The 22,979-nt window shown below is 38.2% G+C and overlaps 1 protein-coding gene across 6 annotated transcripts in view; it reads right to left on the bottom strand.

The window, feature by feature from the left end:
* Positions 1 to 22,979, bottom strand: part of COBLL1 (cordon-bleu WH2 repeat protein like 1) — a 119,485-nt gene that overhangs the window by 34,169 nt on the left and 62,337 nt on the right. For 5 of the 6 annotated variants that reach the window (XM_063318279.1, XM_063318280.1, XM_063318281.1 and 2 more), the window contains exons 2-5: positions 10,454 to 10,639; positions 5,998 to 6,199; positions 4,566 to 4,794; positions 3,276 to 3,314 (exon numbers count right to left, since the gene is read on the bottom strand). In XM_063318279.1, the coding sequence (XP_063174349.1) occupies positions 3,276 to 3,314; positions 4,566 to 4,794; positions 5,998 to 6,199; positions 10,454 to 10,639 (656 nt within the window). Of the gene's footprint in view, positions 1 to 3,275; positions 3,315 to 4,565; positions 4,795 to 5,997; positions 6,200 to 10,453; positions 10,640 to 20,541; positions 20,768 to 22,979 lie in introns of those variants that run through there. The other variant, XM_063318283.1, reaches the window with a different exon arrangement.

Genomic DNA, 22,979 nt, shown 5'->3' with positions numbered 1-22,979 from the left:
AATCAGTAAGATGTTCAGTAGTAACAATGGGAAACTATTTCATTTTGCAATGTAGATAATAATAAATCTTGCACAGGACATTTAGTCTGACACATTTCCTGCAGTTTCAGATTAAAATTATTATCTGTATCAAAGCAACTTGTAATCTGCATATCTTTTTCTGATTAATGTATAAAACAAAAGCTGCTTAAAACTCAGAGTTGATTCTTTCTATTCATAATTCTCAAAGAATTGTCCTTAACAAGATTTGTTGAAAAGAAATGGATGGGGTTACACGAATTCAGGCAACTTAATTAGTTTGCATTTAAAGTCAATGCATCGGGGAAGAGGAGTTTTATTTTTCTTCTAATAGCCTTCCTGTGAGATGGTGGACATCTGCACTGATAACAGAAAAATGTGCAACGACCTGTTTACATAACAAGTCTCCTCAACTGTCATCAGTCTGGGAACCAACTATTCTACGTACACCATAATTCCATCTAAAAGCTAATCAGCTTCTAAAAACTGACTACTGGATATTTTTTCAGTTGGATTATTTTTTCAAATAGGACTAATTCAAAAAAATTGAATAAGTCAATTCAGGCACTTTGGAATAAAGAGGCAACCCCTATTGAATAAATGATCTAGCACAGTGAAAGTTACTTCTCAGCTCAAACAGTATTGGATAGATAACATTGCCCTAACTTGACAAACAGTCATGCTGCATTTACATTAAAGGGAGGTGACCCTGAATGAAAGCCATCCCAACAAAAGAAAGAAAACACAAAGTCTGTAGTTCCCAGGATCCCCATTTTCTCATGTCAGGGTTACCAATGGCAACTGAAACCAATCCTGAAGATCCCATTTCCCTGCATCCAAGTAAATGTGTGTGAATTTATGTGTGCACATAACTATACGTATCCATGTAACAGAAGCCACACATCCCAAAACTAAATAAATAAAAAGGCCAGAGCCTAAGCCCCCACATTAAAGTAATAAATACTAATTGCAATTAATTGCCTGCAAAATAAAGTACCCTATTTACAAACTTAATTGATTCCTATCTGCACACGCCAACCATTCCGTCATCTATGCAAACTATTCTCACACATTCCTTTTCCTCCCCTACTTCAAGCAAAAGAGCAAAAAAGAAGAAAAAGACCTCAGAATGGAAATAAAGTAAGAGGAAGGTGTAATGGTATGGGGGGGAGGGGGGAGGGAAGGAAGGAAGGAGGGAGGGAGGAATAAGACAATGTAGGTAAGAAGGAAGAAGAGGTACTAGGCTGTGAAGGCAAGTTAAGAGAGTCCTCTTTAGGGCTTCTAAAAAGGCATTATGTTCACCAGGAAAACAGTTCTTTCCAAGCAGAAGTTGATTAACAAAGATATCCATCCTTTACAGCAGTGACATTCTCAACCATTTCTACCTCATGCTAATTCTTTGATTTTCAACAGCTTCTTCTAAACCTTTTGTCAGCAATGGCAGCCATCCCGCAATTAGAGTTAATTCGAAAAAAAATTCTCATCCTCCTATCCTATAAATATGGTAGGTAAAGGTAAAGGTTTCCCTTGACATTAAGTCCAGTCGTGTCCGACTCTAGGGGGCAGCACTCATCTCCGTTTCAAAGCCGAAGAGCCGGCGTTTGTCCGTAGACACTTCCATGGTCATGTGGCCGGCATGACCACACAGAACGCCGTTACCTGCCTGCCGAAGTGGTACCTATTAATCTACTCACATTTGCATGTTTTCAAACTGCTAGATTGGCAGGAGCTGGGACTAGCAACGGGAGCTCACCCCATCACGCGGATTCGAACCGCCAACCTTCTGATCGGCAAGCTCAGCGGTTTAACCCGCAGCGCCACCACGTCCCTAAATATGGTAGTTAAACTAAAATTGTAAAGATATACTATGGTGAGCACAATCCAGTATGATTTTACTACTTTAACCATTTTTAAAATAGAAAGTATTTTTTGGTCTATTTGCTTAATAAAGTATCTTTCAATAAATATATTCAAGAGCCAGTTCACTTAAAAGGTGTATTCAATTTTTTTCTTAAATAAAGCTAGAAACTTCACAGGAAAATGGTCTGAAATTGTAACTGCCTCCTTGTCACAAATTTTAAACTTGAATATCATGGAATGAAATATTGGGTAATAATCTAACCAGAAACAAACAAACAAAATAATATACATACATATATACATACATATGCATACACACACACATATACACACACACACACACACACACATATTTTATTTATTAAACAAATTTATATGGCTGCCCAACTCACAGACGGTGACTCCAGGCAGCTTACAAAATTAAAATCCACAATACAAAAAACCCATCGACCCATTCTTCTATACTGTACATTCATTTCTACATATAGAAAGAAGGAAAGCATATGACAGTTGGGAAGGATGAACAGAATGTCAAATAGCCACTAAATTAAAATCAAACATAATTGTGGAAAATGTTATAAATACAAGAATATAATTTGGGTGGTGGGGTTCTGCAATCTAAAAAGGGATCTGAAGTTTGATTCAAATAACTGATCTATAAGCTTATTATACAGATATTGAAAACAATTATGCATTTGTTCTGGAGGATCTGTGGTCAGGCCATATAAATTCAGGAGTACTAGACACTGATCATTAGGGGTTCCCTGGGAGATCATGATTTATTTAAAAAGTTATTTCAAAATCGGGCAACTTCCCATGAAAGAAGTAAGTTTTGTTCTTTATTTTTAGTTTAAGAACACTGTTAATGCATATATACAGGCCTACGCAGGAAACAATATAATAATTTTGTAACTTCTGGCCTATATTTGAGCCTGAATGTGCAGGGGTTCCCTGAGGCCTGAAAAATATTTCAAGGGTTCCTCCAGGGTCAAAAGGTTGAGAAAGGCTGCATGGTACAAAGGAGACTCCATTATTATTAATATTAAAAAATAGTAAAAGTAAGATTATATCACATCCATCCATGTCCTACTTGGGTTCTACTGAAGCATGAAACAGAAAAAAGGGGGGAGGGGGAATGAAATAAAAAAAACTTTCAGGGAATCGTATTGGGGAAAGGGAGAAAAGTCGACTAAGATATATTGTACTATTTTAGAAAATATATACAGATTCCAGATCTATTAACCAACAATGTTATTCAAAATTTACAGATCCAATTCCTTTCATCAATACTATCTGAGATTTATTATTTGGCTATATCCCTAGAATCTAGACTCTATCAAAGCAGCACGAATCAAGGACTGTTTAAGCATGGAGACTAGTGAGACAAGATGACTTACCTTGTAATGATGACAAGCTGTATTCAGCAGCTGATGTGCCTAGAGAGACAAAGAGATACAAATTTAATTGTAATTGAGAATGCTTCTTTAAAAAAGTTTCAACAGAACAGCTGAAGGCTACACAGGCAAGATTAAAATAATAATAATAATTAAAATAATCTGTTTGATCGTATCTAGAAAGAAAGGACATACTATAAATTAGTGGACAGTACAGCTGGTGTACTATAAACTGCCCCAGCAGCTTATATTGCTTATATCACTCATGGAAGCCTTAGGAAATAAAAGCTAAGTTTCTCAAAGATTCTCATATACAACATTCTCTCCAATATATGCCTTAAAAACAACCAAGAGGAGTAGATTGTACTGAGATAGTATGACTGGCCTAAAGTCACCCACTGAGTTTCTTTGGCCAAGGATGGAGTTGAATCTGGTTCTCCCAAGTCCTATTCCAGTACTTAATTATTAGACTATTGTGTGATATTCCTATTTTACAGCTTATCTGACGTTTGCATCTGTTTCCCATGCCATGCATTTTCAGCAATCCCAGGGAGGGGATTGTATCTGAGAGCTGAAAAGGGGGAAATAGAATCAACTTAGCTGGTGCATGAGAGCTAGGGAAAAGTGGTTGTGAACCAATTGTCTGATTTGGATTCCAGAATTAGCAAATGTGAAATATGAAATATATTTTATTTAACATGATATTATGAAGATAATCTAGCATGCATGAAAGAATAGAGGATTTCATGGGAGGGGCTAGATCAAGAAATACCACTAGGATCAGAATAGTCATGTTAAGGAGTACCATAGTCCATGCTGCATGGAATGACCAAGAAATGAGGTGCTGATTTTATGTCTGAAGGCAATTTTAGACTAAAATGTTAAAAGGGAAATTTCTGCTTGATATCCATGGGGCACATATGTACCCTGTGTGCACATATTCGTTGTCAGGTAAAAGGCAGAGAAAAGAAAAGGATACCAGGGTTGCCTGGCATAGGTGATCAGATCATGAGAGGAATGTGCCACAATAAAGGGTGCGACCAGAGGCCTTGGACAGAGCAATTAGGGAGGGGTAACTTAATATGGATGTGAGAAGTCAAATGGTTAGCATTCTTTATATGTTATTTATGGTATTTTTTAAATCAACCATGTATTGTCTTTTATTTTAGAACCATCAATAATGAGAATGCAGAAACAGAATTAAAACTAAAAGCAAAAAATTGTGCTTTACAATATATTTACAGCATTTCTTTCAGCAACAACTCTGAAGACAGACAAGTCCATAAGTCTTACCTCTGCTGACATCCATTGCATATAATTCTCTGAGTCCAAGGTCATTAAGGGATTTTGTCAAGTCAAGAGTCTCCCGAGATTGATAGGTCTTTAGCAAAATAGTGTGTAAAGGATCAAAATCACATTTGTTGCTGATAAGTTGCACAATTTCTTGAAGTGGTGCATAAGGACTAACTCGGATAATTGTCTTCTGTGTCTTCTTGTAATTTACCACAACTCTCACAGTTTGCTAAAACAAGATAAGTTTTTAAAGAGTTCAACACATCTGCAGACTCCATTATTACCAATATGTTTTGCAACACTCAACATAAGAAAAAATACTACAGAATACTAATTAATTCCCATATTTCTTCAACTCTTCTAAGAATACAAGAAAATTCCATTACGCTTTACAGCTCCCTAAAAGATATGAAGCTAGGCCTCCCTCATTCAAACATGTGAAAGGTCCCCTGTGCAAGTACCAAGTCATGTCTGACCCTTTTGCAGGGGGGACGCTGCTTTCGCAATGTTTTCTTGGCAGACTATATATAGCGGGGTGGTTTGCCATTGCCTTCCCCAGTCATCACCTTCCCCAGCGAGCTGGGTGCTCATTCAAACATACTATCCTAAAAATGTTAAGTTGTAGAATGAATTGGAGCAGTGTTGTTTTTAGCTGTTGTTCTTTCCCTTCAAGAAAAGGACAAACAGTCAAAAGTGCGACATCAAGAGCAATCTGCTCTTACTAAAGGGAAGGCCTATCAGGTTAAAGTTTTACGAGATCATAGTGGTGCAAGCAAATGGAAGAAGCATCCCATCCTCTCCTAGGCAAGAAGCAAATAAATTCAGCATGAATAGATGCATCTAAAATATGGGTCAGCAGTGGATTTTTTATGTGCCAAGTGATAGGACTTTTAATTTTGTTAGCTGCCTTGATGATTTGCTTGAGAAATATAAACGTTACAAACAAACAAACACATTCATGACAAAAATATTCTATTTTTTAAAATTGCATAAAATATTCCAAGACTGTTATTCTTGTAAAATTTTACAACTGAATCTCAGCACTTTGCACTGGGATACTAACATCTTACAAGATTAGAGGACTCTCATCTCAAAAGTCATGAAATTTCAGTTCATCTAAACTTTAAAAATTCAATTTTGTGGAACCACAAATGCTATCTGGGCAGTATCACAGGTACCTTGGTATCTGTGAGCACTGTGTAGTTGACATGTGGCCTAAGGCAGTGTATTACTGCTTTATTATTAATATATATATTAACCAAGGCAGAAGCCATAACAACTATGTATTAAATTTCAGCGATTTTCAAAGAAAATTTAATGAACAGTTCTGATTCTGTCTCCATAGTATTCAGAATAAAACCCACTGAAGTGTTAAATAAATGAAATATATGGGAGACAGAGGAATGATAATGGTAAGACTTTACTCTCTCACCTCTGGGATGATAGGAATAGGCTTTTTCTTATCTATCTGTTTTGGCTTTAAAATCACTTGGTCAACTTCAAGCATCCCAATAGGTGTATTAGGTTTGAATTTGATTGGTTTCTTTTCAGCTGACATCAGGTCGATAGTATGGCTTGCGGGATTTAAATGGTATTGTGCACAAAGGTATACCAATAAGTCCATCATTGGTTTGCTAGAAGAAAAAGTGATAGAATATAATATGGGGATATTCAATGCACTACATCTTTCATGTCAGACAAGCTTAAAGATCAGAATATAAATGCCATAAAATACAATCCATAGAACTTTGAGGATTTAATTCACTCCCTTGAAACTTCTCCCAAACTTTCCCATTTTCCTGTTTTCTGGCCTTTTCTATTTCACTTACTTTGGAAATTGAGTTTTAGAATGTTATAGTTTAACCATTTTAAGATTTAAATTTGAAAGTGGCAATTATACTTAAAATAAAAGAGTTACATGCTAACAGATAATCTTTTGCCTCATTTATCTTTCAAAAAGTGTCACATCATCATGTAAATACCATAATTTACATACTTGCATCAGACATCTGGATACAAATACATTATGACAGCATTTGTGTGAAGACATCAGCATGTGCATCACTCTGGCATCACTGCCATTTGCTCTGGATGCCACTGCATACAAGTATGCAACTTTGACTAGAAAGAACTATATTCTCATGCATGAAGGAACTCCTAAGGAGAGAACACCACCTCCACCAACACAGGCAAGATAAACCACGGTATATAAACTGAGAGCAAGGCCCACTCCCTCTTTGCACTGAAGATGTTGCCTAGTCTGGCAATGAAACGTCTGCAAGAAAATAACAGGGCTCAGAGAGCACCAAGGACTCCACATTCCTAAATCTTTGAAGCATTTGGAAAAAATTGATTGCATTATTCATAAAAGCATTCCTGCTATGTAATCTCCACCCATATTAACAATGCTTACAAATTACTACAGTCCCTGTTTCCCAGAAAAGTAACTAGCATTATTTTGGATTGGTTTTGGTGTCATCTGTAACTTAAGCTCTTCTATCAGAAGTACAGCCTTTATAAGAAATTAGTCATTCTTTTCCTTTTAATCTGTTCAGGTATTTGTTTTATCAAAGAGATTATTTATTTCCAGCAGCTGGGGTACTTTCAGACACTACGTTGATGTCATAAAATGCAGTTGCACAGAGATACCTGAACAACTGGGCACAAGAAGAAAAAAACTTTTGTAGAAATGTCAGGGACTATTTTTTTTTTTTTAAAGAAAACCTTTCTGAGTTTAATTTTCCATATACAGTACTGATGTTCAGCACAGATGTTTTACACCATAATCTGTACTTTGAAGTAGTGCTTGGCCCAATCCTGATAATTTTATTTGTTTAGCATGTGGCATACAATGCCAGGGAGTCTACAATGTTTTCACACACGGTAGATGTTCTGGCACCGACAGGTGCTAGTTCTTTCCTGAACTGGTGCACCAAAGAGGGTGAGCTAGCTTCGCACCAGCTGGCCAGCAGCGTTCATGGGGAAGTCAGCTCATCCGGGGCTTTTTTCTCCACCGATCCTCCGCTGATCACGTCCAGGCAGATCCAGTGCTGGTTCCTGCTCCCCGCTCAGAGTACCACCAGCATTTCCCCCTGCCAAATGGGGGTGCCTATTTATCTACTCACAGATGGTATGCTTTCGAACTGCTAGATGGGCAGGAGCTAGGGACTAAGTGACGGGAGCTCCTTCTGTCACACAGAGCTGGGCTCGAACCGTTGGAGTGTCGACCATTTCTGGCCGGCAAACTCCAGTGTCATTAAGCCGCTGTGCTACCGCGTCCCCTAATCCCAGTAATGAATAGCAGAGATGGTGATGATGATGATGGTGATGGTGATGGTGAAATCATTTTCCTTCCTCCTAATAAAAGCTTTTACTATGCCTCGCAGAATGATAAGAAGTGCCTTGCTTTTTTTTTCTTTTAATAATCTGATTAGTCTGGCTTTGCATGCTAGCTAGTTGTAAACAGCAGAACTGGTATTCCTGAATATTTTACTCACAAAATAAGCATTCATTAGTAGCCCTTATTTTTTAACACTGATATACAGAAGAGCAAAGAATATTTAGCAAATTAAAGGATTTGCCTAATAAAATAGCTTCAAGAAGCCAGAAAAAAAAAGACAGATAATTCATTTAGCGATCAGGAATATTTTCAAAATTTACAAATCTTACAACTTTTAAATACTGAAAAACTGATTGCTTGTAATTCTTTGGCAATCTGTGCGGTCACTCATGCAGATTTGTGCTGGGCAAAACAATACCCTAGAACATTCTCTAGCTCCAGTCACACTGAATTCTCCCAGTTCCAAACAATAATTGAGCCGCCAGTAAGAAAAGGTGAGGAGTATGAATATGGTGAAAGGCACAAATAATCATCTAAAGAATTAATATTGTCCTCTGTTTTCTGTGTATTTGGTTTCTTCTGTGAACTCACCATCTTGGATGTGTGAGTAATAAGAATACAGGAAAAGTGTAAATGGTGAATGGTAGGTTATTGTCTTGGTTCTTTTGATCCTTCAGCTATAAGAACTATTTGACAGGAACAAAAGATGACATCTGACAGAGTCCAAGCAATGATCAAAGAGCCTGAGGAACCAGTATGGATGGGCTCACATCTGAAGACTTGAGAAGGCCTCCACAGCCACAATTGAGGCTCTGAGGCTGAGAAAACATTCCGTCTGATTTGCTCAGACCCGGCTGCAACATGAAAGGAATGCAGCAAATGTCTACTCAATCCTTGGTTAGAGACATGGCAAGAAACCGAATCCATTATCTCTCCTGTGAAAGGAGGTACCATGCATGGGACAGAAGTTTAACTTGTTCCAGTCTATGCAAGAACCAAAGGTTGGAAAGAAGTGTTGCTATGTACAATAATGCCTGTAAATTTTCCTTTGGATGCCAAATTTTTTAGAAGGGAGAAAATCAAAGTCAATGGCATATCCCTCGTCAAGTATCCAGCAATTTGATATAACAGCTTTGCAAGTTTCTCTGAAGTGAGTCAGTGTGCCTCCAAACATGAGGTTATGACCTTGGAAAGGGAAGGGGCGATAGTCAAAAATAAAGTTTAGATTTGACCTCAACATCTCTAGGGGAAAAGAACAGTTCGTGGAAGAATGAAAAGTCATCTAGGTCTGTCTCATAGTTTGGGATGAACAGTAAGGCTGGAAGCATTGCTTAGAACTGGATTTGTGGTTCCTGCAACAATGCCTAGAAAAGGAGGGATTCTGGTTAGTTGATGGCATAGAGTATAGTGATGCTCTCTAACGTATTCTCTCTTCAAAGTGTCTCCAATATGGTTTCAAGCTTCTCTAATTGACCAGAAGCATGACTTTTCAATGCCAATGTCTTTACAGCAATCAATATTTTGGAAACCATGATCTGTTTCTTGGAGAGACAGCATGGTAATCTGTAACACTGAAAAACTGTGTATGCGATGCATCTTACCCCATGAACTATCTAAAGCCATTCAGTTTCTGACCCTCCTTGTCACTGGAAACGATCAGTACCCCAGTGCAAACTTGAACTCTGACGGGTGGCCACCAGTACTAAGTATCACTGTGTATTAATGTTAATATTGGATCATTTCAAAAGATAGGTGGCTGATTTATATCTATTCCAAGTACTGAGCCATGCACAGTTAATCGTTCACATAAAGGCAGATGTCTTCAGTAGGAGAAAAGGGAGATTGATCTATTACCACTCAATCAGATGAAGATGCAAAAGGCAGAAAAATGAGGTAGACTCGAATTCCAGCTACAGTCATCTAGATCTTAAAAAGTGAACCAGTCCATTACTGCAACCTGAAGATCCACAGCTATGAAGTCTAAGTGGATTACAGTAATCAAGGACTGGTAAGAAGTACTGATGGAAGGATAACAAGCAGTCCAATTATGAAGGAGAAAGGAGATCAAAAGATGATGTAACTATAGCAGGCTGGTGTACAACTAAGCTCTGTGCTGGTATACCTAAAGGCAGCTCAGGAGTAGTCGGTACTGTAGAGGCTGAAATAGATTTTATCAGGAGGATTAAGGGAGTTGGTTTCAAAGGCATTAAAGGAGCTTTCATCAGCAATGAAGATTCTCTAGGCATATACAGTTGTGAGAAAAAGAAAGTACACCCTTCTTTGAGTTCTATGGTTTTGCTATCAGGACATAATGAAAATCGTCTGGTCCTGAGCAGGTCTTAAAATTCGGTAAATACAACCTCAGATGAACAACAACACATGACATATTACACCGGGTCATTATTTATTTTACAAAAATGAAATAAAAAATGAAGCCAAAATGGAAATAAATCATTTAAATAAATAAATTGTAAGTGTGTATACACACATACACATAAATCCAGAGGCCTTCACCTGCAAAACAGCTTCAAAATTTCATTCAACATACCTGCCATTAACATTAGTAGTCTTGATCACCTCTCCAGGAAGAACCACAGACAGCTCAATGTCTCTGTCAATAATATTTTCTTTTTGCTCCATAGTGTAGTTAGCTAGTTCCAGATCATCAAAAGACGAGCAATCAGTAGCTTTTGTTTCCAGTGGAGGAAGGGGAGCTTTTGGCTTGGCTTTCCGCCTGTAATGAAACAAAAATAGGGGGGGGGGGAACAAAAAAAACTAAACAAAGTAAATTCAATGGAAAATCTTGGATACTAGAAGCCCCCCTATCCCCAATGGATTTTCAAAACTAAAAGAAACTATGTAATCCTTAAGCATTGAAAGGAAAGCAAGGACATAATCAGTAAACTTTACCAAAGCTCAGAGTAAGCTCTCGATCAAAATGAGTTATAGACCAGCAGGACAAAGTCGCCAAATTAAGATGGTGTACAAATTTCATAAATAAATAGCCTAAAAAAAGACTTTTATTTGATTATACAGTGCAAGCATGGGTTCCCCATCCCCATATCTGGTATGTTGTTTAACTAAATGCTCTAATTTCTAAAATATTTGATGAAAACATATAATGGTTTAAATAGTTTGCTGCTGTTGTGGTTCTAAATTTAATCTGAATATGTTTATTCAAACATTGCTGCACAACTTTTTGTGGTTCTGCAGTCCACAAACCCATTTTTTGCAACTCCAGGAACCCTCCCTCCCTGCCATTGACAAAATTAATATGTAGCACGATTTCCCACTATTCTGAGCTCTGAAATATACAGAAACTTTTAGTGTAAGCCTTCTAGATAGAGAAAACTATCTCAGGCTTAACAGAGGGTTAGAGTGGGGGAAATCCCATTTTAGATTTTCCTCGAAGCTTGTGTTCTGCAAAAAGCCCCTCTACGCTTCTACAACCACCACCCAAGCCCTGGATCACAATGCACCTTCTGGTGCTTCATGGCCTGCGGCTTATATGGTTTACATATAAACTGGCTGCATCTGCCTCCTCTTCCGTTGACAACACCCAGACAAGAATGCTTCTTCCCTGACTCCTACATGATACATTTATTTATTTATTTATTTATTTATTCATTCATTCATTCATTCATTCATTCATTCATTCATTCATTCGTTTGTTCGTTCATTTATTTGTTTATTTGATAAATTTATATAGCTGCCCAACTCACACATGGTGACTCCGGGTGGCTTCCTAACAAGATACTTCCTAACAAGGGAGGAGGAGGAGGAGATTCTTCCCACTCAGCCTGCAAGAAAGAAGAGAAGAAGAGCACTGCTGGATCTGGTCCAAAGCCCATCTAGTCCAGCATTTTGTTCCCAGAGTGGCAGATGTGATGCCTATAACCTCCAAGTGAGAGGCAGGTACAGCAACACACTCTCACTTGTGTTTCCTAGTAATGGGTAATCAGAACACAATGCCACTGATGGGAGAAGCAATAGGTAGCTGTGGTGACTAGTAGCCATTGACAGTCTTCCACAAATTGGTTTTATCTCCATATAAAATGGTCAAATAAACAGCCATTGCTGTATTTGAGAGAAGCAAATTCCACACTAAGTTATACCTATGCCCTACATGAAATACTTTTGCTCTGTCCTCCCTCTCCCACCAGTGAACTTTATATGTTGATCCTGAATTCTAGCATCCAACTACATCATGCATATTTTACACATATCCCTCATGTCTGCCCCACCTCTCTCAGCCTTCTTATTTAAAGCTAAAAATCCTCAAATGTTGTAATCTTTCCTCACAGGACAGTTGCTGCAACCTCTCAACCATTTCTAATGCTCTTTTCTGTGCAATTTCCAGCTCTACAATACTCTTCTTGATGTGCATCAGCCAAAACTCAGTGGAGCTTACCAAGTCTGTTCACGCCATAAATTTTATAGCATTATGATGCCAGCATGTAACTTTGCCTTTTACTCTTTCCTACTAATTTTAAATATGGAATTTGCTTTTCTGACATTCCTTCACAGTCAACACTCTATCATAAGCCTAACTTGCCCTCTAAAAGAGGGGTCCCATGCTCCATCACCCTCATCAAATGAAATTTTAAGTAATGAATGGCAACATAAGTGAAGCCAAAAAGGGGGCTCTGATAGTCAAAAGAAAAGTATTTACTCTATTTACATTTACAACCTGCTGAATCGGCCACAGGGAAAAAAAACAGGACATTAAAGTGTCCACAATAAAAGTAAAATTATATTTAAAATAATCCAACTCTAACAGAGCCATCAGTGCACATTATGATCCAGACTAAAATAATATCAGTGCATAAAAACAGCAGCACTTTGAACTGCACCTAGAAACCTACAGACAGCCAATTTAGGCTATGCAACAGGTGTTATATACTTCTGGCAGCTAGCACATGGCAGTAAGCAGGCCACCTTACTTAATTTATTTTAAGAAAACTTCGTTTGTTTATTAAGGGACCCATATCTAGGAGTACATGTTAGACTAACCCTGTTAGTCCACTCTGGTAGTTATAATCCCTTGAGTTGCTATCCTTCCCAATGTGTAGTCATGTATTACTATCAGTTTTGTAACCTTTACTGCTTTTATTACTGTTTTAACACTTTATGTAAGATGCCTAGCAAAGGTGTCCATGGAAAGGGTGTCAAAAAAATCAAGATGGTGGCCACCACCATGCTTTCGAAACCCTACTGCCCTTTTTTATGTATGTGTCAGGCTACGACTAGAGCCCTAGTCAGGTTTTATTAACAGTGAGTTGAGCAGAGTCCCTCCAGCAATCCTTCCTGCAGTAGGTGAATGCCTGAAGAAAGGGCTAGGCAACATCACCAACATAAGGAACTGGAGCTACATAGTGTAACAACACCTGTATTGCAATTCCCCTTTGCAAGCTGCAGCTTTCTGCGCCGATAAACCTACTGACCATTAGGGGGCAACAGACACAGAGATAGTCAGCATATGATTCTGCACTTTTATCTCCTTTCCTTGTCTAAAAGACTTACTTTGCATATCTCTGGTAACATGCCCCTTATTAGTTAGACGGCTATTCACAGGACTGTTATCGCTTCCTTCCTCTTTCATTTCAGCTTTCTTTCTCAGAAGAGAAAGAGACTCTGACCTGTGCAGTTCAGGTTCTCCCCCATTTCCCTCATTTTCACTAGATTTAAATACCTCAGGCTTCCCATGTTAATTTCTAAACAGAACAAAAGCTCCAGACTCAAGAATAATTTTTTATAAGATGCACGTCTAACTTTAGTGCTTCTCTTTCCACATAGTCTGTCCCATGTATAGAGCTCTCTGACATCCAACAATCTATATATTGCAGAAATCCTTTTCAAGAAGCCTTGGATATGGTTTTTGGTCTGTGGCTATAGACAGGAGGAAAAGGCAGTGACAGCTATTTAAACAAAGGCCAGCTATGATGGAGATACTATGCTCCCCCCACTTCTAAAAGGAAGTGCATTGTAACTACCAACCGCGCCACAAAAAACTGAAAAATGGCAGTGCTGTTTTTTTTTTAAGGCTTTGATGAATATTTGGAGGGGAATATAATTCCTTTGTTCTTTCATCAGACACTTCTAAAAAATGCTAAATATGTAAATACTTGTAGAAACATCCCTGAACCCTAAGATATGAAAGCAGAGGAAGAGCTACAAGGAAATATATATATATATATATATATATATATATATATATAAATAAATAAATAAAGTGAAAACCACGCAATCAAAGACTTTGCAATGCCTCAAGGGAATATAAGTCTGGAATGTAACAGCACTTAACAGTATAATTTTTTGAAAAAAAATTAAAAAAAACAACTAAGTGGTTCCTGGGATTAACGAGCTATATTATACGACATGGCCTAGTACAAATTATGAGAAATCTGTTTCCACAAAAATATTTTTTGCTGCGATAACTCTGACAATAATGGATTGCTCCTGGTCGTGGGTGGACCTTCAACAGATGTCATTAAGAATGTTAACATTTCATAGCTTGAGTCAGACATATCAAAACTACCACATTTGAGGTGAATTCACTACCTGTGGCAAGACTAATATGAATGTCTTGCCGCTTAAATCACATAGGTCATCTGAATTATCTAAATTCTGGTCCCAGTAATTTAATCTCTGCAAGTGAAACAGGAACTGTTGTAGCAAAATAACACATACACACAATCCCCCCTCTGCATCTGTGCTTACTTGGATCTCAAAACTAAATACGGGAACTGGGGTGAGGCAACCTTCATTTCTAAGACAATTAGAAGAAAAGCAAGAATCTCAAGACATAAAGTTTCTCAGTGTCTTGTAAATTTTGAAATTCATCCATGATTTGTAAAATCATTATTTGTTTAAAAAAGGCAAGTTTTGTTTACTTTCTGCCACCACAGTCTATTCCTGCCAATAAAATTAGATATTCTGAAAAATTAATTACGCACACAAAGTTTTAAAAAGGGATTAAGGGAGCTTTGGCACAGACGGTCTACATTCTCCAGAAGTTCCAACCTTCATTAAATACATTTACAGTAATGGAGTTCATTTATTTATTTTTATACTGTCAGATTCTTGCAAGACTCCCAGTAGTTAACAGCACATATTAAAATAAGCAAAAGCATAACAAATTGACTAAAAAATCATCTGCAATATGAAAGAAATGTTGTTCACCCCCCTTCTAGCAACCATCTACAGTATGTAGTAAAAGCCCTATGAAACAGCTCAATTTTCACCCTCTTCCTGAATGTCAAGAGACAGAATGCCATCTGGGGTCATAACTGAGGAGCACTGACCTCCTGCCTCCCCATACCTCATGTACTCAGGTGGGAGGTCCAAATCACATGTATAGGTTCTATCTGAAGCGGGTAGACATATAGGTACCTAAGAACCAAGCCATGTAGGGCTTTATAGATCAAAACCATGCAGAGAATTCCATACACATTTACAGGTTGCATGGAATATATAGTACTTCTTAAAAAAATAATCTAGATATCTGTTCTACAAGAAATATTTTTGTGTATTCTTTTTTTTTTTTTTACTTGTTGAAGCAACAGTAAGGCTTTGGGCTACCCTTACAATCTCATTTTGGGCTTGTGGTGAGTCACAGATGTGGCAGCACTCAATAAACTTTTCTTTCTTTTCTTTTTTGCACTTTCTATTTCTTCTTTTCTACTTTCTTTTTCTTCTGATTTCAGTTTGTATTATCTTTTAGCATTGTAAAACTCATTTTTTTTTAAAAAAAGATAAGACATGAAATGCTGGGGTGAGAGAGGAAGGAACTGGTACAAGGTAGTATTTCCTGCTCGTGCAAAATCATTGGACATAAACCTCTTATGTTCCTAGCAATCTGTACTTGGTGGGTGATACTGTACTTCCTGGTCTTGCAAGCACAAAGATAAATGTTTCATAAATTGTGCAGTAGCCCTGCATAGCAACAACTAAAGGACTGCACTAATCCTCTCTTGAAAAGGTCCAAGAAGTTCCATCTACTTGGGAATAATGCATGATTTTTAAGGTGTAGCCACTAGACTGAAAATATTTCTCTTTAATCCTGAAGGTTTGAATTATGTATTCCCTTTAAGGAGCTGTACACATTTGAAGGGAAGAGTGGTTAGTTCCATCTATATAGATGTCAATCCCATAATGGACTGTTTACTACCGGATTTAAACAGAGTTTACCAAAGTCCTGGAACACATTTTTGTACCCTTCTGGAACGTGAATACTTTCTCTTGAGACAACTGGCTCTGAGTCTTTTTTAGATCTGATAAACTGACCTTTGGACAGTGGCAGTCTTGGAAACCGAAAAGCCTTTCAGCCAGCTGACATTTTCTTACTGTAAAAGGCCAAAAACCATACTCTGAACTGTAGTTTATAGCCAAATCTGCTACAGATATTTATGCTTTGAGCCAGGGTTGTTACAGCATTTCAGGAAAGCAGGTCAGTCAGCAGTAACTCTATGAGTCGTCGTTATCTTATCTCATTGCTGAAGAAAGCTCCAGCTGATTTATCTTGGTAATTTGACCCAAACATTTTTTAAAAACACTTCAGCATAACTTTGCAATGCTGTATCAATATAGCTCTGTTTACTAGTAGCAAATTGGTTTTGCAAATGCCAATCCTTATATAGTCATAACAGCATCATCCACAGACAAAAGAGAAACTTTAAGGTTTACAGGAATGGGATGGGGGAGGCAGACCTGAAGGGGGGGAAAATAGAAGAACAGCAAAATAAGCCAGAAGTGACTTGGAAAAGGAGGGAGAAAAAACCATGGAGTGGAATATTATAGGAAAGGGTAATGTTGGCTCATACCCGAACACGGCTGTACTTTGTTGCAAGTCCCATCTGCATCACATCATTACCAATAAAGAAGCGCATTTCAAGGATTCACCTTTATTTCTTCTCAACAGTTAATCCCAAGGGAAGGGGAAAAAAGGGCTACAACATCTTATGAAAGAATGATTCCTCCATATATTAATGCCGATGCATAAACTTTCAGTGACCTCCAGCCTATTGGTGACAACAGGCCCTGATGAACTGTCAATATTTGAGGATCCAAGTGAGAATCAACTGGACACAAAACTACTTTTCTATTTTTATTGATGTCCAAATGGTTATAGCTGTTTATTGGAAAGATAAAAATGGATACATAATTAGAATGTGGTATGCAAGTTGTAACAAAACTCGCAGTTGGAGAATGGTTAACTAATAGAGTAAAAGCTGGAAGGCTGTAGATGGTTTTGCCATTAAAATGGTCAGAGTTGTGAGCTGAGCAGCTTTATGTGATTTATAAATAAATGAATTGTATACATAGTAAATTGGACTCCATTCAACCCCTTTCTCAAATTGTACCTGACCAGTTTTTTTTGGGGGGGGGGTTGTTTATCAGTTTCACCAGGGACTCCCTTGAAGCTTTCAGGGGAGAAGACCACTTTTCAAAATAAAAAATCAGGCAGTAAATGTCAAACCTATTACTAGCCTATGAAAGACACAGAGGCCTCTTCTCAGAAAAAGCACATTAAATAAATAAGCATTCATTCTTTGTGGGAAATCAATGAAATAGAAAGATGTTTTATTCTGAGGAATTGCCACTGATTGGATTGAAGTGGTCTATCACCTTGTGGCTCCCCCCCCCCTTTTTTTTTTTGCAAGACATATGGGAGAAAGCTTCAGCTGGAGAAGCCTAAAAAATCTACTTCTGGAAAATTGACAAGAAATGCAAACTAAAAGCACAGTCTTGGGCACATTTACTCAGAAGTAAAGCTTACTGACTTCAGCTAGGTTTACTCCCACATGTACAAAGTCCCACAGCCTAAGAGCTGAACTAAATGTGATCCTGCTGCCTTGTTTAACTGCACAATTCACCTTTGAAATTCACAGCAGCTGCAGGTTCCCAAGCCAAGACTGCAGACAAACATTTTCCTTAATGCCTTTTTTCCTAAAGGTTTTTTTTCCTCTCTAAAATTCGCCCTGGTCCCCAAACCTGTAGCTTCAAGAACAAATGGTAAATGTGGAGATAACTTATGCAAGAAAGCCAGAATAAAGACATTTCCATGTCTCAAAGCATCTTCCATTGCATCTGAAAGCAGGATGTGAACTGAGGCCACGTGCTTCCTTAGACGTTGCCTCCCACCATCTGCTGCTTCACAGTAGAACCAGCCCTGCATCCAGGGGGTCATGCTGCATCTAGGAAACGGCCATGTTGTTTCCACTCTGAGGTTACTACACTCATGCATACTGTCCTGAGGACACTCCATGCCCCCTCATATCAACAAGGTAAAGAATTAATGGCATGAGACCATTATGGGATGAGGGACTGCACAGCTGACTTGCCAAGAAATATCAGGAATAATTTTGGATTGTGTAAGAAAAGCTAACTCTTCACTCTCAGAAATTAAAAGGTGAGTACCGTATGGCAAATGGATTATTAACAAATGCAACAAGGAATGTAACTCATAGCAGGACACAAAGTAAGGGTAGAAGGTATTTGTGATACATCACAGGGGTAATTTTTTTTTAAAGGAAGCTTACACAAGCTAGTAAGTATCATTTTACACAATCCAAAAAGTACCCATTTTACACATTCCTTTAGCATCCTGGTCAGAAACTGATTTTGCCAGGACAGCATTTTACTGTAGCTGTAACATTTACTGTATATAAACTGTATCCCTCCCCACCCACACACACTAAAGAAGGACTGTGCTTCTGACAAGTAACACTGCACAAAGCAATATGTATAGTAAGAAAACTATTAAGGGGTATGGTTGTTAATATAATACAGTCAAGCTAAGCATCAGAGTTACTTTCCTGAGCTTTACAAACAAACAAAGCATAAAATGATGCTACAGACACCCATTTGATCTTAGCCAAAAGGCTGAGAAGTGATGCTAAGTTGTGAGGTGCAAGGTGCAATAACTATCAAAGAAGGGAAACACTTTTGATCTTAAAATTTCCATCACAGACGGCAAACTGTGTTCTTACTCTGAGTTAGTGGCTAACCTAAGTAGTATAGCCTAGTTAACATCAGCCCTCCCACGTGATGTTCCCACAGACTCCAACTCTCCTAATTTTATTCTGCAAAAGGTTGAATTCATGGTGCAGGGATATTCTCCCTCTCTCTCCCCCTCTCTCTGGCAAGTGATGTAGTGGTCAGGGAGTTAGACTAGGACCTGGAGATTTGGGTTTACAATCATTCTCAAGCATGGATGCTTACTGAGAAACTTTGGGCCAATTACTGTTTTTCAGTCCATCCTTCCTCACAGGGTTGTTGCTATGGGAAAAAAAATGGGTGGGAAGGAGTACTAAGCACACAACTCTGGGCTCCTGGAGGAAAGGCGAAATATAAATCTAATGGAAGCATTAATAGATGCAGCATTATAATCCTTACATTAGGGCTGTGCTGCAGGGAGCCTTCCAAGGCAGATGCACAACCTTGAAAGGAGACACACCTGCTTTAATGAGGGAGCCAACAGCTGCTGCATTCATACTCTAGCACATTCCAGAGCACCACCTACGAACTGAATCTGAAGCTCTGCACAGCCCCATCATACACGACAGGACAAAAGACACAAGTGCTAGAATGATGCCCATAGAACACAGGAGTTTTTCCATATTGGTCGACTCTGAAACAATCAATTCACTGTTAGTACACAGAACTGGTACACGCACAGTGTGGGTCCATCTATGCAAAAAGCAAACAATGAATCATTGATTAAATATCTACTCAGGAAACATACATCTGGGGAATGCCATAATATACACAGTACATTTTTGCCACCTTCACTGCAAAAGATGGTACATGTTTTTGTCTTGTGGTTATTCAGAGCTAGGATTGAGGGTTTTCTTGCAGGTCACCCTATGGAAAAGATACTGGATGGTAGAGCAATGGGAGTAAGTCTGTGTTACAATTCACTGCCTATAAATTTCAAGAGTGAAAAGAGATATGATTAACACTTTGCTTCATTCTCTTCTCCCATGCTGCTGTATGTGAGAACTGGCAGAACAAGGCAAAGGAAACAAGTGAGTATACAAAGTTGAAAAGAATACCATATGAAGCCAAAAATGTAGGTTTCCAGGTCACCCAATAATGCAACAGAACAGGTACTGTCAATATCAACCAATTTAAAGACATTTACAGCCTGAGCCGAAGAACGTTCCTTCACAATCCAATTGTGGAGCTCACCCCAAATGAGTGCAATGGGTGTGATCTAGTTCACAGGAATACAGCTGTTTCTGGGCTGAGGGCCACACTTGAACTTTGAGTGATGTGCAGCAGGAAGACATGTACAAACACAATGATGGGGAGAGGCAAGATAAAAATGAAATTTGACCCAATTAACTTACATTTAATTAAAATGGAAGTTGATGTTATTACACTCCAGTCAAACACTTAATCATGTCCTCTTTCCGTCACTTTCAAGCTTATGACTTGGTAACAACTGCTGGAGATTGCTGGGGCTGCCTCCAAAGTTTTCCAAGGCACATTCCAGGTTGTGCTTCTCTGCTCTAATTCATAGAATGATTGGTCTGATCATTGTTATGCATACTGTGTGAAACAGAAAGTCCCTCTGTGCTTTAAGTTCACAGTAACTGGAACTTAACTGCATAACTTTTAATGGAAGTGCACCTTTACCAAATGGTACAAACTGATGTTGAAAATGTTCAAGGATTATCAGTTGTTTGCAGACTGATAGCTTGGCTGGAGCAAAGTAATTCAGAGCATTTACTGTATCTGCTAGCCTTGTGTACACAGGCAGAGAACAGCCTTTCAAGGGCATCTGTGTTGCTTCTGGTGTGTTTTACACAGTGTAATGATGACATAGGAATCCCACTTCATTCCATGGTGCTGCTATAACGTTAAAAGTCCCAGAACTACCTATGGGAAAGAAACCTTTCCTTTACATCTGGCCAGCTGTCATCTCGGTCTTGGCCAGGAAACTATCACAGGATCTAGGGCAGGAGAGGCAGGAGAAGTAGAAAAGCAGTTTCTGGTTTGATCATTACTGAAACATACAGTGATCACTTATAAAACTACACACATGTATACAAAACCATTCAGCTTATCAAAAGTAATTTTAAAGACAACAATAACAAATCCCTGTCTCGAATGGCTCCCTACTGTTTGCCAAAAAAAAAAAAAGCCATCAGATTTGTTCACATTAATATAACCTGAAATGATACATGCCAAAACAAACAATTTCAGTAGGTGTAATGATTGCCTTATCCCAACAGACTCAGTCTCACCAGTGGTTACTGAATAAAACTGATTTATTGAAACGATAGTATGTATATACGAAGAAAGCTGAGAATAAGCAAAAGCGCGCCAAATACAAACTAAAAACCCGCGCCTCTAACCTGATCCCACCCCTCACCCCAGCATCGCAACCACCTGCTCCCGGGTGTTGGCAAGCGTCACACATCGGCCTGGGAAAGCAACCTTGAATACATGTCATAACCCAAACACACATTCCTTCAGGGCAGCACAGAGATAACACCCTGGCAGGGCTGAAATTCCCCACCCCGCAGATGATAGACACGGATCAGAAACATGACATGCGAAACGTTACGATGTATGCAAACCATTGGAATGATGAACATGACAGTAGGGTTTGAGCCATGGCATATACAATTCAGAGTCTGCAGAATGAGGCAACTGCTTCAAAACAAAGAGGTAATGGGTCAGAAATTTTAAAAGCATCTCACCTTACTAAAAGCATTTATTTAGATCTGTCCAGCTGTGCCCCAGATTAATAAAAAGACTGCGTTATTTTTATCTTTAATTCCTGCAAACTAAATTTTATTGAGTGTCCACTGCCATAATCCAGTCACCATTACTGTTTTCCCAAGACAGATAAATCTGTGGAAGTTTTCACAGATGAGTAATACACAGAAAATGGTACAGATTTTTAAAACTTATTTATTATTAAATTTATAGTCAAAAACCAAGGAAAGAAGATGGTACAGATTTTGACCTTAGTTATTCTTGTTACTATTTTGCTCATACAAATTTCAGCTAAGAGAACTTTGCCAGCTCTTAAACTAAAAGCCCCAAAAGATACTATAGGAAGTAAACCATACAAGTTTTGATGTGCAAGTAGTGTCATCTACTTTTTGTGCTTCTTAACCCATACAACACTATCCATGAACATATTTCAACACACCTTTCTAACGATGCTTAGTGAATTGCTAGGTTATATATCAAAGTTCTGGGGTGGCATTTAGATAACATCTGGATAACATGTGAAAAACAAGCTTTCTCAATATTCATGGATATGAGAGTCGTTTCATATCTTAAGTTAATCTAACTTGCTTCTTAAAGAAATAGGACCAGTCTTGTTATCTTTTAAAATGTAATGAATACAGTTCTATAATTAAGGTACTTTAAGAAAAATACTTTTCCACAAAGGCTATATGCTGGAGATAACTGTTTTTCTCTGATATGCTGGTTTTCTGAACTCAAGGAAGAAATACATCTGAAATCTGAAATGGCCAGTTCAGTGCAGTACAGTAGTTAAGCTATTGTACTTGAACCAGAGAGACCAAAGTTCAAGCCTGCACTCAACCATGGAGCTCACTGGCTACTTTACCTCAGTCTACCTACTTTATAGGCTAGTTCTTGTAGGAATAAAATGTATACCCCCATGTGTTCTCAAGAAGAAAGGAAGGATACAAATGCACTATTAAAATTAATACCTGTGGAAACTGGTATCATCCCTAATGCCATAATGGAGCACCGCAAACACAGTGATCTGCCAAGGCTATCATTTTCCATGACTGATGATATGATGTTATTGGCAGCATGTCTATGACACTATAATCCCAAAGAGGGCCTTAAAGATATATCTACTGTGTTTTCTAGGCTGCTACTGTTAAACACTCAGAAGTGAACAAAAAAACTTTCTACTAACTGATCTTACTTAATATTACATGTTAAATAACTTGTTGTTCAACTGCAGCATTAATTCTATGAAACCTATAATTATTAGTAATGGAATATGTTCCAACTATTATTCATCCCTTGTTGGCAGATGTTCTAGCTCTAACTGCTGCTATATATTGGTTAGT

This window comes from Candoia aspera, chromosome 1 (assembly GCF_035149785.1).
Source record: "Candoia aspera isolate rCanAsp1 chromosome 1, rCanAsp1.hap2, whole genome shotgun sequence".
Taxonomy (NCBI): domain Eukaryota; kingdom Metazoa; phylum Chordata; class Lepidosauria; order Squamata; family Boidae; genus Candoia; species Candoia aspera.
Note: the sequence above shows the minus strand (reverse complement) of the source record. Positions and strands in the feature narration are given on the sequence as shown.